The sequence below is a fragment of the Paecilomyces variotii genome, assembly GCF_004022145.1.
Source record: "Paecilomyces variotii strain CBS 101075 chromosome Unknown C8Q69scaffold_2, whole genome shotgun sequence".
Taxonomy (NCBI): domain Eukaryota; kingdom Fungi; phylum Ascomycota; class Eurotiomycetes; order Eurotiales; family Thermoascaceae; genus Paecilomyces; species Paecilomyces variotii.
Genome location: NW_021167141.1, coordinates 3,445,347 through 3,460,303, shown reverse-complemented (window position 1 = coordinate 3,460,303; position 14,957 = coordinate 3,445,347). Strand labels below are relative to the sequence as shown.

Genomic DNA, 14,957 nt, shown 5'->3' with positions numbered 1-14,957 from the left:
GCCATCAGCAGGACGACGAGACAGCCAGTAGCAGGCCAGACACCACTGGAGAGGAGGGGGAATCTCTGTCGGATGTGTCCTGCATCGACCCAGGAATGACAAGACGATTTGATTTGAATCCATACATGCCCGGCCAGCTATTACTACGTACTGTACCTGCGACCTCTCACCATCTGTGTCTCATCGGAAAGTATTCCTTATTTCCTACTTCCTGCTGTCTTAAACCATCTAACTACTTCACGATCCCCAGGCACAAAGGCCACACAGCGGCCCAGGGTCTCTTCTGGACGAAGTGGGACAACGGGATTCTTAGCCAGCATCCTCTGCAGACACAGGACGATTCACAGTTGGGCTGTTCTCGCTAGTTCGTTCGTTTCTGCGCTAAACGCTAACTGGCGGTGGCCGACAGCTCAGAGGAGGGACCACAGGGACGATCGCTCGACCTTATCGCCCGGGGCCCCTCAAGTACCATTCCCAGTGTACTGTACTTACACTCTACCAACACCTCTCTGTCTCTCTCTCCCTCTCTCTTTCTCTCCGCCTGCTCTCCCTGCGAACGTTCTCAGAGAGAAAGGAACATCCCTTGATTATCGATCACGGCGCACGGCGCAGCGCGTCATGATGGACGAGTTGGACAACGTATTTGACGATCATCCCTCCCTTGATGCCTCGCTGGAGGACTTTGAGGCCAACAGCAACAATGTCCACCGCACACCCCTCTTTGGATTGCCCTCGCAGCACTCAGGTTTCCGGGCAGAAGAGTCTGATGGCGATGCGACTTCGACTGCAGGAGAACCCTGGTCACCCCCAGGCTTTCGGCGACATGATTACGTTCCAGGCAGCGGCTGGTACCGGCACCAGCCTTACTCGCGCAAAGAAGACAACAATCGATTGGAGTTGAAGCCGCCCGTTCGCGACAGTCCATCGCAGTCGCGGGAACCCAGTCCACAGTATGAGGATGCGCAGGAGGGGCCAACATCGCCGGGCAAGGACGCTGCGCAGGTCGGAGAGCTCGGAGACATCTCGATACCGGCCAATGTGCCGCTCCCTAAGGGGACGGACTCGCCGTTGAAGGGGCGGTCACCTAGCCCGACTCCAGCACCCAGAGGGGGCAATGATGGTGACGGCGTCGAGTTTGGGGCGGAGAATCTGAGCAATTGTAAACTCGTCCCTCCTTTGGCCCTGATCCTGTCTGGCTCGGGATAACTAACGAGGAAAGATATCCGCTTTGCCGTACGGGCGGAAGTCCAGCACCGTGAACCGTTTGTCGCATTGTTTAACTATGCGCGATCCAAGTTCGACAGCATGACAAGCTCGAAATCGACGACGACGCTGTCCGTCATCGTTGCGCTGCTCTCGATTGCTTTCATGCGGGCCCTGTTTCTTCCTCCCGTGCCGCAAGCGGTGCCCGACTTGGTCAAACTCTCTGGCCTGGCGCGTTCCTTTGAGCCATTGATATACTATTCGGAGAATGGCGTGCAGCAGATTGGCACTCTGCAGGAGACAGGGGTTGCGGTTTGGGACCTGGGGGAGTCCGTACGCGGGACCAACATGACCAGTGCTCCGCTTATCGTGCGCGAACTGGACGAACTGTCTGAATCTCTCAAGACTTTGTCGCTGGAGCTCACGCGATTCTTTGCGAACGTTGATTCTGACATCGACTCCATCCTGATCGTAATGGACTGGGCCAAGCGCGAACTGGAGTCATTGTCCTCGCAGCCGCCCAGTGCGATACCAAGCATTGTATATGATAATTTACATACAATGCTCTCGCGGTTAGGAGCTCTGGAGCGGATTTCGGCCACCGTAGGCGATGCAGAACCCAGTGATCTCTCCACAACCACCCCTACGATGCTGGGCCATATCGTGATGGCCGTCTTTGGACCGACCTCTGCGCAGCGGACGAGAGCCACTCTGACGCGGACGTTCACAGAGTTTCTCTCCGTGCTCGAAGAGTCAATTAACAGCGAATTGACACACTCCACGGCACTGTTTGCCCTTTTTGAAGCCATTGACCGGCAGTTCCTGAATCTACAACGTACAGTCGTCCGTGAGTCGGATGCGCAAGAGCGTGCGGAAGGCGAAATGCTTAGTTCGCTATGGACCCGGGTTCTGGGTCCTGATGCGGCGATGGTGCGCAAGTATGAAAAGAACAAGCGACTCCTGGCCAGTGTTCGCAGCCGCACCGTCGCGAATAAGCATCTGCTCATGGACCACCGTGGTCGACTGCTGACGCTCAAGGTCGGCCTTGAGACCCTCCGTCGGAAACTGGTGAGTCCACTGGTACGTCGGAACGATTCGGTCAGCTTCATGGGTATCGATGGCGCGAATAGCCGGAATGCCGGCAGGACCCTGACTCCTGTCGAAGCTGTGGTTGAGGGTCAGATCCGGGGCTTGGAGGGCGCATACGACTACCTCCGTGCCGTGCGCGAAAAGCAGAAGGCCAAGCTGATGGAAATGGTATATGGATCTGGGAGAAGAGTGCCTGGGAGCTCAACACTGCCGACCCCTGAACCGGAGCAGGAAGTCATCGAGGAGAGGTGAGGCTATCAGCGCGAAAAAAGAAAGATGCTGATCTGGCTCCTTGTTTTCGTTTCTTGTCTCCTGATTAGGGCGTTTATACTCATCAATACCCCATCTTGTTTCCCCGACGGACTGCATAGTATAATGTCTCCTTTGCTTCTCTTGGCCATGGACTCCCCTCCCCGGTCCATGGTTCCAAAGCAGCTCCGTTGACAAAACTCCTCTTTGCATTTACCACGGGTTGTCCCCTATTTTTGCACTTCATGGATGGGAAAGGGTGTTGTCGGCGAGTTGTGCTTGATGGCCTTCTGTTCTTATTCTCTTTCAGTCCTGGCCCGGTCACTGGCGTCTCGAGAGATTGGTACCATCATCGGATTCCGGCGATCGAGAGACACATTTTTTCACGGCGAAAGCGACGGATATTGAATTGGGCTTTACAACAACGGGGAAATGGCGCAACATAGTTATCACTTGTGTGGATTTTCATGCTGATCTTTTTCTGTTTGATTTTTTTTTCAAATCGTGTTGATCTAATGTAATCCACCTCCCATGTTTTCGATCTCATCGTCTCTTTCTAACTTGACCCTCACCCTACCCTTCCCATATACACATCGGGCCGGATTGAATCATTCATTCATGGGCCCGCGGGGTCTAGTGATTGTGATTGATGGATGGATGCATTGGAATTGTTCTGTAGTATCTTCTGTCTTGCAATTTTAGAAGAACAGTTACATTAACAAATCCTGATATCTTTCCAAAGAGCTTGATGTCCTCTACCTATCTACCTAGCTACCTTCTACATAACCGCTGCACATAGTTAATACCTATCTAGAGTACATAGCATCCACACGCACTATCGAAAGACGCGTATGGTAATATTAACTCCTAGAGTCTCTCACCTTTTTCTTCTTCCTGTCTAGCAATCGACCATGCAACATATGGGGAATGGGAATATGTAATGTATTTGTTTTTCTATTCCATCTCTCTCAACAGAGCAAGTATAACTTTCATCGTAGAAGGGTAGTTTACAGTTAGTTAGGTAGTTAGTTTCAAGATAAGATTGAAATGAGCATGAACAAAGAAAACACAAAGCAAACCACTGAAAAAGAGGAAGAGAAAACAAAAAGAGAAAACGCCGTCCCAGATGCAAAGCTTGTTTTCAGGCTCTTCGCTCTTCCTTTTTTCTTTGCCCCCCCTTTGGTTGTAGCCCTTTCGAATAATCTAAAGAAGATAAGACCAGACCCTGTGAGTTTAAAATGTCGTATCGTTTGTGTGTCGGGTTTTGGGTCCCAATGACAACTTCAAGTCGCTTCTTTCGCTTCTCTCGAACTTCGCTGGTGCTCTCTTCCTTATCCCCGTAATTTCGTACTGTTCATAGTTTTGTTCCTTTTTTTATTGACTTGTGTATATTCTGGTCTCTCTCTCTTTCTTCAGAATCCGTAACCGCTCTGTCCATACGGCGTGGCTCCATATGGCGTCGTGCCACCTACGCCTCCCCAGGCGCTTGTGGCACCATTAGCATAAGCCGTGAAGCCGCCATCGATACCCTCGGGAGGCTCATATGCGTCAGGACTGCGGACGCCGCCCATCATGTCTTCATCTTCAGCGACGCCGTTGCGGTCGCCATCTCCGCTGCCCGTAAGGGCGGAGATGACGGAGGCGAGCTTCCTTTGTAGGACGACGATACCCTGCTGGATGATAGCGTCTGGATCGAGGTTGCCGACGCTCTCAACGTCGACGTAGAAAGTGGTTGGTTGGGCGTCGTAGTCGAATGGCTGATCGGGAGCCGCGGGTGGTTCCCAGGCTGCGTTCTGAGAGACGGGCCTGAATTATATAAAAAGTCCTGTTATTATACGCGCTCGTCGTCTGACCCTCCAGTGAGATAATATATACGTACCACTCCTTGATAGGATCCTCCTCGTACCAGTAGTCCACATGGCGGAGGTTGTTATGCGGATCATACTCGAACCCAACCGCCGCCGTGGGCGCCCACTTCGCATGCTCCTTAGCAATTCCCTTCTTCGCAATACAAGTCATCTTAAGCTCCTGGCCCCTTCGCAACTTGGCGATGATCGGTCCCTTGCCCTCGGGATCCGTAATGACCGGGCTCCCTACCCACTCGTTCGCGCGCTCGCTGCTGACGACTAGATCGCGCGCATACACCGGCATGACCTCGTCGCCCGTGCAGCGCGCATGCAGCGTCAGCGTCACACTGCATCGTGCGCAGTGGTTCTCGCAGTCGCAGTCGCGCGTGTACTCGACGTCTTGGTCGCAGTTCTTGGAGTTCAGCGGGATGAGACCGAGACGGTGCGCGAGAAACTCGTCCGGGAGGACAGAGGTGTTGGCTTCGATCTCAACCAAGTCGATGGCCATCGTGGGGACTTCAGCGAGAATCGCCCGCCGTAAAGAGTTGGCGAAGGCAAGATCGACGGAGCTCAGTTTGAAGTCTACTCTGTAGGGCTCGGCCTGGGAAGGGAGAATATGTTAGTCCCAGCCAATGCATCCGGTGTTGGCTCCGTAATCTGTGAGTGACTCGAGGTTGTTGAAGGAATGCAGAGATGGGAAGATCCTATACCTCTCGAACCGTCACCTGAGGCCCCGTGGGCTCAATGTCCATCTCATAATCCATGATGTGCTAGATGTATTCGCGGCGGCGCGGGTCGCTGACCACCTCCGTCGAACGTGCTTTGCGCTTATCTGCCGCTCATGAAAGGAAAGGTGAGTAGAACGTGAAGACCGGACTGGAGACTGCAGTCGATATCTGCGACAGATCTGGAAGGGAAAGTGGCGGAGATGGGGGTAGTTCGAGTTGATATCGGTCGCCGCCTTGGACTCCCCGAAGTTGAGCTTTAAGTTGCGATCCAAAGATCAAGAGCCGCTTTACCTATTCGGGTCATATATCTCAGTCAGATCGAGAACGCTTGACCTATCACTATAGTGGAATAAAAATATTGGACCAGCCTCGTTTAAATAATGGACTTTCATCTAGAACAGTGCTTCTCATCTATTTGCTGTCGACGTGGAACCTGTAGGCTATGAGTTAGTTGTCTGTATAAGGGGATCCCACTGCCCATCCTCCCGTTGTCAACCTGGTGAAAAATCCTAGATAACGACTGCTGTCTTTAGGTGTTGAGCATCCAGAGACATTAAATGCAGCATGTCAGATACCTGGCCAATTTCTAAGAGAGAAAACTGCCACTTAGTTCGATGCAGCGCCTACGTGCCAATGTGCTCACTGAGCTCAATGTAGTTCAGTTGTAGCCAATACCCAGATTCTCTGGGTCCGCGATATGCAAGGCCTATCTACAATACTTGGAAGGGTGCAATACTACCGGATAATATAGCAAGGGCCCAGGGAAGAAAGCGCTCGATCAACGGCGACTCGTCGCCTATGCTGAGATCTTCAAATGCTATAGCAAGATCAAGTGGAGAAACCATGGAAGGGGAAACTTTTGACCACAGAAAGCCACCGAGCGAGGGTGAGAGATCACACCGAAATGGGCTTGCAAAAGAAATCAAAGCAAAACTCCTTTCCCTGACACCCCGGGTGCGTTAGTAGAACACACTGACTAGAAGCCTGACACGTGGCCCCCGATATCTCATGTCCCAACCAGTTAATGGACTGCAGGTTCATGTAGCTCCTCGGATCCCGTTGTCTTCAAATGGATTTCTGTTTTCTCCTTTTCGTTTTTCTCCCCGCTGCCACGGGTCTATAGTAAAAGCAGTTCTGGCTCGATAGGTAGAACTGTCGTGGGCAATCATCAAATAGAACGATCTGGAAAGCCATGACAGCCACCCTTATCCACAAAAGCACCATTACATCGCAGCCCTCCGACTCCTGAGGAAGGGAAGATGAATATCAGATCTTTTTTTCTGTCGTGTGATGTCATAACGAGATCCTCGGTGAAACGGCAACATTGGAGCAGTCAAAAGACCAACTACGCGGTTGCTATCGTTGGATCGAGCTGCGATTCAGCGCCTCCAAAAGCTCGGGGCGGCTGATCAATGCAGCAGCAGCTTGGGCATATGTCACCCATTGCCGTTTTCGCTTATGCATTTCTGGCCACTGCGTCTCTTCGCGATCCACTGTGACCTCGAAGAACTGGTACGAGGCTTTGGGCGCCTGCGAGGTGAGTAGCGTCGAGGGGCGCATATCCGGTATGAGACCCAAGTCCTTCTGAACCGTGCAGATGACACCAGCTTCCTCCCATGCCTCTCTACAGGCCGCCTGCTGCGCAGTGCCTTCATCAGTCTCCCAACCACCTTTGGGGAGAACCCATCCTCCAGGCCCGGCAGACTCAATCATAAGGACCTTTGTCTTGTCCGCGGAGAGAGGGACCACACCGGCCACGAGTCTTTCGCCCTTGGAACCGTAACCTAGAGAACCACCCAGCACCGGTTAGCATGTATTCTCAGCCCGACAATTTTTAATTATTTATTTTTTTTTCTGAACTGTCCAGCGCAAATTGGGGGTGTCGCGTCGTTGAGATGACAAGGATGAGGGACCGATCCCTGCTGCAGGGGGCCGAGACGTAAAGTGAAGGGTTGACACGTGCCTGGGGTCAGTTAAAAAACTCACGTTGATTTGTCCTCCCTGTGCGGGATTCCATAGAGCGACTTTGAGCCATCTTCAAATTTATCAGATCGTGGCTCGAGGGTTCCTTCTTTGGTAGATCGACGGAATGGGGAACAGAGAGGCTTGAATTGAGCGCCGCTCCGCAACGATTGTCACACACACGAGACGGGTGAGGATGAAAGGTTAAGAAAAGACGACCGCGAGCTCTGAGGAATCCAGCCCGCTGTTCACGCAGCTTGGACGAGGCTGAGCTGCGCGGAGGGAAGAGGGAAAAAAAGAAGGACTCCAGAAGGCAGCCAGGCTAGGGAGACCGCAATAGTTTGTAATACCGATGCAAGCCCGTAATTTTGAGATATAGCAGACGTGCGAGGCGGTCGAGAAGGGAACAAGATACTGCGCACTGGCAACCGGACACTAGGTATTCCCGTTCAAGCCCGTGGTGGACGGGGTCCTGGTACACGAAGGGGAAGTGAAAGAGGGCATCATAATCGGGAAATATCAAAAGAGTAAGATAGTGGGAAAAAGGAAGAAGAGACAGAGCGGGTTGGAGGGGGGGGAATTCAGTAGCAGCTTGGTATATGACGGCGCGGTCCGGCAAGAAGTTTCTGGCCGACTCGTGCTTGACCCTGGTACCTTTTTCGGCAGCCTGGAGACCTGTGTACTGTACGGTAACGCCGCCGCCGAGTCTCGCTGGCGGTGCGCTGCGTGGGCGTGTATTGAGACGGTAAGGCTCGTCTCCCGCCAGTCTTTCGGGGTGGTCGTTTTTTCGTCCGTTGATTAATTATCGAAGCCTCTGCCTCTAACCACGGTCCCTCCCAGCGCTGCCTGTGGAGTCAGCCATGCCCTTTACTGACAACTCCTATTGCTTCCTTTGCTTTGCTCCGGTCATCAGTGGCCTTCTCTCCAGCTGGAGGCGATGTGAGGGGCTCCCAGAGACCCGGAGAGTCGGCGCTGTGACCGTCTTGAAAATCCCGATCCCTCGTTTCTGCATCCTACCCGCCTCAAGCGCTTCTTACGATGTCTCTAGACTACTACCACCCCCGATCATGATTCCCTGAAAGCCGCTGGAGCTGACGAGATCTTGCTCCCGGGTGTCTGGAGGCGCATTCACACGGTGGCTGTCATGAACGATGTCCTTGCTTGCATGCAAGGCCCACCAACGGATGCGGTACAACGGAACCCTTGGACCAGATCGCGATTATTTCCGGGTGACGGAGACAGCGGACAGTCAGCAAGCAAGACTTAACCGGAGATAGCTCGCACGACACTGGAAGCTCCGTTAAAATAGAGCCCCGGTTCGGACAGGAAGATGGCGCTCTGGCTGAAGCCCTAGGATACGAGACTTTTCCGTGTATCACATCTCAAACCACCGCATTCCAATAATAGACGTGGTGATCAATGTAATAATGTATCCAGAATACCTACGCTACTTGCTCTGCGGGCAACTAAGGCCAAATGTTGCATATCAATTATTATCGAGGGAACTCGCAAAGCATCCCACAAGCGGTTGCGGAGTATCCGTACTTCGGACGGGCCAAGGACGATCTTACGGCGGCACCGCTGACATCGTAAGAGAGATCTGGGTGCCGCCTGGTTTCCGCAACAGGGCAAGATGGCGCTGTGTCCACTCAAAGCCCTTATTTGAACGTTGGGGGCAGTGGGCAAGGGCCAGGTTACTCCGCAGTCGTACACACAGCATGATGGCTTAGCGACTCTCTGGGAATTTGCCTTTGATGAGCACATGGCGATTGGGTTTCAATGCGACAACGCAGCAAGAGGTTCTCTGTCTTGGCCGCACCTGACTCTGATCTCCAGGACTGTTCGAAGATCATCGTTTCCAAACTCCTTGTCTGAAGTCATTGCGACTCGGGAGTGCGGGTGCGCATAATGCCCGAGCAATCCCACCCAGACTCATCTGAGATCGTCGTTCTTTTTGACGGTCATATTATTGAAGTCCAACTGCTTATAGCATAAGATTGTCCAGGGAACTAGTTGATCAGTCAGATGGCTTAGCGTATATATGATTTGCCCGTTGGCATGCACCGTAGGATCACCACTAGATGCAGGCAGACAGGGATACTTAAGCAATGAGTCAAGACACCTGCATTAAACAGAGGGAAGTTTTCCTTAGTACGTACCTGACTGCAGGATTATTACCGGCGATGTTGCAGCTGTAGTGGTTATTCTAACATACTCTCGTTATGATAGTAGAGATAGAAGTGGTCCATTAATGTGGAGGACGACTTGCATAAAGCGCGTACCATTGTAGCGCTGACCGCCATCGGGCCCAGCTTCTAGAAGCATCACTGTTTTCTTTCATGCCTATTATCTTACCATTAACTACAAGACTGATCTCCTTCAAGCAGACATCCCTTGAAATAACTCTTTCGTTCAGAGAGAGAGAGAGAGAGTACAGTTTCAACCAACGCGCTCACTGGCTCCCGTGATCACAAACCACCGGAGGACAAAGCCGTCACAAAGATTTCTCAGAGCTGCTGCGATTGTGAACCTCCTCCGCAACACCGTCTATAAGATCACTCTCGAGTCTCGCACCACCGTCGCCTGTTCGCCTCACATTTTGTTTCTGACCCTTGTGGTGGGCTCTGTCGGGAACACCGGTCAGCCATGGAGCCCCTAGTCGATGCAGAGAGGTCACGGCAACTGTCGCTTTTCAGACCTCTAGGTAAGGAAACCAATCTCTATGGGCCAGTCGGAAAGCCCTATACCACCCCGTGCCTAAATGGCTGGCCATATCATTAGCCAGGCCATGGCTAGATTCCCCTTCTACAGCACTGAGCCCAGTGTTGACGCGCATTCTACAGAACTGCTCAACATATGGTATTATTCAATTTGCCCCTCGTTACCCCTCATCCCGCCCTTTGACCGCACCACACATTGTTTTGGTTTTACCCTCTCAGTCCACCATGGAAAGATAATTACCACTATGGCGCTCTGTAATTATATACTAGACGTTTACTAATTTCCCAAGAATAGGCTACCAACGCAATTCATGTGGTTACTGTAAATCAGAGAGAGGAAGTCAGTATTATCCCTCTGCTTCTTTTACCCCACAGGTATTTGCATGCAGGAGTCCACGGCATACTCCATCCCCTTCTTCAAGGAGCAAAGCAAGAAACGTGTTTCAACGCTTCAACTTTTATGCAATTCTTGTCCTTCCGTAGTCGAGAAGCTTTAGACCTTATCTTCCAGTTCCTAACCAGGAGACAACAGGTGCTTCTTACTATGCTAGTTCAGTCTCAGTGCGGCCGGAGCATTACGAAGAGCTAGTCAATCGCGGCTGGAGAAGGTACTACTTCGAAATAGCCTTGATGTATATCGATTATGCTGATTTTCGAATCTAGATCAGGGACTCTGTACTACAAGCAGAACCTGCAGAGGTCATGCTGTCCGCACTACACTATGAGGTGCGCAATCTTGCATCATTGCCTTATATAACTATGGTTGATATCTTCGTTAACTGTCGAGATTTTAGGCTCGACGCCTCCGAGTTCAAGCCTCGAAAGGACCAAAGAAAAGCACTCAACCGCTGGAATAAATACATTCTGGGTCCGGAGTACATGCGCAAGGCTGCGAGACTATGTCCGAAGACCAGAGAGTATGCGCCAACGTGCATCCCTAGACTTGAATATAAACTAAGGGCAATCAAACAGAGAGAAGAAGTACAGGAAAAACAACTTCGACTTGCTCACAGCCATCCACGAGACCGAATATGAGAATGTGAAACGTCCGATTGATCCCGAAACCAAACGGCCCATCGAGCCAGCGCATAAATTCGAGGTCACCACGGAGGGCGACTCTATCTCTCAGCGCAAGTATGTACCTCATTCTCATGCAATACTGACGGCCTTTATCTCATTCTATTCTGCAGATATGAGGTCTTCCTCAAATATCAAAAGGCCATCCACAAAGAGGACGAATCTCGGTGGAAATCGGCGGATTTCAAGCGATTCCTCTGTTCTGGTCTGAAAAAGTCGACGGTCAAGGAAGATGGAAAGGAACGGAAACTGGGCTCCTGGCACCAGTGCTATCGTCTGGATGGAAGACTCATAGCCGTAGCCGTCCTCGATCTTCTTCCACACGGTGTGAGCTCCGTCTATATTTTGTACGTATTCAGCTTACCACGCTCTGTCGACGAAGCGCTGACTTTCATAGCTACGACCCCGAGTTTGGTCACTGGGAATTTGGCAAGCTGAGCGCACTTAGAGAGATAGCCTTCGCCATTGAGAACAACTACCAGTACTATTACATGGGTATGTCAAGAACAATATTACTTCCTTGCTAGACCTTCCTAACGCGAGCACTCTCCAGGCTTCTACATCCATTCTTGCCAGAAAATGCGCTACAAGGCAACCTATCGACCTCAGTATATCTTAGGTAAGACATAATGTATCCATCCCAGCGTTTCTAACCGGATCTTAACCGACTCCACAGACCCGGAGAGTTATACCTGGGATCCTCTCGACGGCGAACTATCGAAGAAACTCGATGAGCGTCCCTACGTCTCCCTGTCTCGCGATCGAAAATTAGCCTCCCAGAAAGAAAGCGACAAGGACGAATCCACGACAGCAGCAGCAGATCAATCCAGCCAAGGAAAGGAATCCGAAGAGAACGACGAGGAAATGTCCCTCTTCGATATTCACATGCCTGGCGTATTGACAGTGGAGGAAGTACTAGCGCTCGATCTGGACCACTGGCTTCTCCTCGTCCATGGATCATTCCTCGAAATGATCGTAAGTAATCGCCCCATCTTGTCACGCTCATTCAAAGATTTTTCAAGCCCTACCACGAAAAAAATGCCCTATTAAAAGTTAGTCATTATTTCCTAACTAAACTAACCACAATCCAACCCCCTTTCTAGGATCTCGTCAATTGGGAAACCTCCGATATCAAAAACCCTCAATCAGTCAAGGGAATCATAGGCGAACTGGCAGCCGTCTTGGGACCGAAAATAGTCAAGGATTCTGCAGTTGTCTTGTTCGACTGAATAGGGAAAAGGTCAGGAGATAGGTAGTACTGGCTACTAGTACTAGTACTTATCTGCAAGTAAAGTATTTGTCAATGGGGAAATGGAAATTGAAGAATTAGTTACATGCTTCTTGCGGCTTAGTGATTGGTCTGAATAATGGAATCTTTTTTTATTGGAACTTTGCTTTGGGCTTTCTTTTTCTGCAGGATGTTGAGATTGGGCACTATCAGATCGATTAGAGCGTAAACAAGACTCGAGTTGACTCTACGGTTGTCCAAATCTTATAGATGCCGCTACCGACTATTTTTCAAGACTGAAAACTTGAAGAAAATGATTACTATTTTCATGGGTATGCATTCAGCGTATATGTGCCACTTGAGGAATGCACGTATATACATAAAGTCAAACATAAACTAGGCGTGACCATCCCTTACCATATAAGGTAAGCAACTTGCGTATTAGAAGAGGAAAAAAGAAAAAAAAAATCACAACCAGGACCACCAACGCCATCCGGATGCAGTGCCAACGCTGCTTTGTACTGCTGAACCAACTATAAGGCATCATGCTGAACGAGGTCGAAACTCATCTGTATGACGAATAACAACGGCACTATGCAATGCAGAGACCGAAAACGCTCGAAAACGCCGGCGAGAGAGGGAATCACGAATAGAAGAACTGAATAAAAGTAGGTTGTGAACAAGACTGAAACAATGTCATGTCTTACTCCATCAGTTCCACGGGCGGACGCGCGGTATGAGCCATGATCTTCTTGGGTGCATCAATTGGGCCCATGTCCATTTCGATATCTTCAAGATCGGTGGTGTCCTCGACCATGACAGCAGGCAGCTGTGGGTTGCTGCCATGAGCTTCTGGGTCGTAGATGATCGTGCTGCTTCTGCTGCGCGTGCCTGAGAATGATGCAGGCCAGCTATTTGTCCTCTTGTCGGAGGCCAATGATACTGGCGTCTCCGGCTCCGGCTCGATGGTCTCCTTCGGCTCCTGCGCGGTCTTCAACTTTGCAAGCGCCTCTGCCAGATCGGTGGCATGAACTTCCTTGTTGGGCGGGTCCTCATAGCGCATCGTCCAGCCGTGAGGGGGGCTGGGGGGCGGGCTGATGAAGAAGAGCTTCTGAGACTGCGGCGCCTCCAGCAGCTTCTTTCTCCGTGCCTCCTCCGCACTCAAAATGGGAGTGGGTTCTCCAAAGTAGATTCGCGCACGCACGTGTCGTCCCAAGAGCGCCTCGCCGTCCAGCAGCTGGCGGATCTTAATCGCATCGTCTGTTGAGAGGAAGGAGCATACTATTCGCCTCATAGATGGCAGCGGAGAGAAGGAGTTGAGGGGCGCGACTTGGGTGATCTGAGAGCGGATGGAATCCAGCGATGAGGGCTGGAAGAGATAGAGATCCCGCAAATCGGTGATCAAGAGGGTGTTCGATGGTGGTGACGGTTGAGAGAGGGCAGGCAGACTGGAGAGATCGATAGATAGCGAGGGCCGTGGCGACGACGAATGCGACGAACGATGCGCGGAGAAGGACGTGGGCGATCCAGGCAGGGATCGAGGAGGAGATGCAGTCACTTCGGCCATTATGAAGGTGCTGTATATTGTATTATCGTGATGCGGTGATAGAGCAGCAACGCGACGGGAGGAATCTGGTCGAAAGAGTTTCCAGATCGGCGAGCGGTGATCGCGGGCAGATAAGCGATCGGGAGCGGGAATGATACGGCCGAGATGTCTTGATGTCTTGATGTCTCGTTGTTTTCCGTTCTTCTGGATGCTTTGCTGGAGTGATGGAAGAGTGAAGAGGGAGTCGAGAGGGACTTAAGTAATTATTCGTTCGAAGCAGCAGGTGGTGAGGGATCATGGGACGTGGCGAGGCCTGGACACACACAAAGTCCACATGGATGCCCTACGCCTCAAGGCGCAGCAGCGTCCGCCTTCCCCTTCTCCGCTTCCTTGCGCTCTATCGACTCCGCCGGACATTTTAGACTGAGATAGAATGTCTGCTTTACTCCTTACTATACTGAAGCATTACTGACCACGGCTCCATAGTTCCTGGCACACATACCAGTGGTTCCTCTGTGGCTGGTGCCCTGATGGCAAGCGCGCGTAGCCGACTGCAAAGCCACAGCTGCGCTGTTTCTACAGGCGATCATTAACTATTGATTGCTCCATTGGATCTGCATCCAAACAATGAACTGCCTTTTGATACTCTCTGCAGTGTGCTATCTTTAGGCGCCCTTGTCTTTAGCAAATTCTGGATTGTATACCGTGCTTGGAACATCACTATGGCGGCTGGAACTATCCACGCAAGACATTGCGAATATTGTCCAGGGCGACCCTCTCTGTTGTGAAAACTATTGAATAGTACTACAAATGGAGAGCTTTGCCTTCTAGTTCCTGCTAGTAGAGTCGGGAATCCACTGTGCAACAGCCGATACTGGCGCGCTGCGCCCCTGGCCAAGAGCGACGCTTTTATTCGACTGCGCCACATGAATGAACCCCTTCGTCTCCTATTCACAACGACACATAGAGACAACACAGGCATCATCATTTCTGTCTTCCGGAAAATGACAAGTTCAGCGCACTGAGGAGGCAAAAATGGTCAGCAATCTCTAATTAAAGCCCGGTGGTAATGCTCAGCCTGGTCCTTTCTCTAAGGCTGACCGCAATGCATCTAACTAAAGCAACGCCGCGGCATCTCCGGAGCAAACAGCCATTGTTGACAAGGCTTAGGCGCTTCAAGAGACCCCATTAGTTCTTTTTCATTTTGTCAGTGAAATCCTGATTGCACAGAAAGGTGACATTGCGCATTCTCCTTGTTATGCCCCTGGTTTTTGCTTGCATATGATAAAACAGTTCTCCATAGCAGCC

General features: G+C 51.2%; 5 protein-coding genes across 5 annotated transcripts; 2 read left to right on the top strand and 3 right to left on the bottom strand.

Annotated features, from left to right (window-relative positions):
- Positions 1-492: 492 nt before the first annotated feature.
- C8Q69DRAFT_171163 (hypothetical protein) lies at positions 493-2,717 on the top strand. The gene is made up of 2 exons (XM_028625766.1): positions 493-1,159; positions 1,220-2,717. Exons 1-2 carry the CDS (start codon positions 619-621, stop codon positions 2,542-2,544), a joined length of 1,866 nt encoding a protein of 621 aa, XP_028488078.1. The 5' UTR covers positions 493-618; the 3' UTR covers positions 2,545-2,717.
- Positions 2,718-3,953: 1,236 nt separating this feature from the next.
- On the bottom strand, positions 3,954-4,974 carry C8Q69DRAFT_398688 (RNA polymerase II subunit 3; the record flags this gene model as incomplete). The annotated part of the gene is made up of 2 exons (XM_028627812.1): positions 3,954-4,347; positions 4,421-4,974. Coding segments are annotated over 2 exons (948 nt in total), but the record flags the coding sequence as incomplete, so codon positions are not given.
- Positions 4,975-6,472: 1,498 nt separating this feature from the next.
- On the bottom strand, positions 6,473-7,151 carry C8Q69DRAFT_485428 (Nudix/MutT family protein; the record flags this gene model as incomplete). Its single annotated transcript, XM_028631829.1, has 2 exons — positions 6,473-6,900; positions 7,103-7,151. 2 exons carry the CDS (start codon positions 7,149-7,151, stop codon positions 6,473-6,475), a joined length of 477 nt encoding a protein of 158 aa, XP_028488076.1.
- A 2,156-nt stretch (positions 7,152-9,307) lies between these two features.
- On the top strand, positions 9,308-12,394 carry C8Q69DRAFT_458938 (Arginyl-tRNA-protein transferase). The gene is made up of 11 exons (XM_028630038.1): positions 9,308-9,782; positions 10,094-10,138; positions 10,331-10,406; positions 10,462-10,524; positions 10,593-10,715; positions 10,771-10,932; positions 10,989-11,222; positions 11,273-11,370; positions 11,429-11,494; positions 11,552-11,850; positions 11,979-12,394. The coding sequence occupies exons 1-11, from the start codon at positions 9,725-9,727 to the stop codon at positions 12,102-12,104; spliced, it is 1,350 nt and encodes a 449-aa protein (XP_028488075.1). The 5' UTR covers positions 9,308-9,724; the 3' UTR covers positions 12,105-12,394.
- Positions 12,395-13,927, bottom strand: C8Q69DRAFT_458933 (putative calcineurin binding protein). Its single transcript, XM_028630037.1, has one exon. The coding sequence runs from the start codon at positions 13,668-13,670 to the stop codon at positions 12,807-12,809; it is 864 nt and encodes a 287-aa protein (XP_028488074.1). The 5' UTR covers positions 13,671-13,927; the 3' UTR covers positions 12,395-12,806.
- Positions 13,928-14,957: the final 1,030 nt, after the last annotated feature.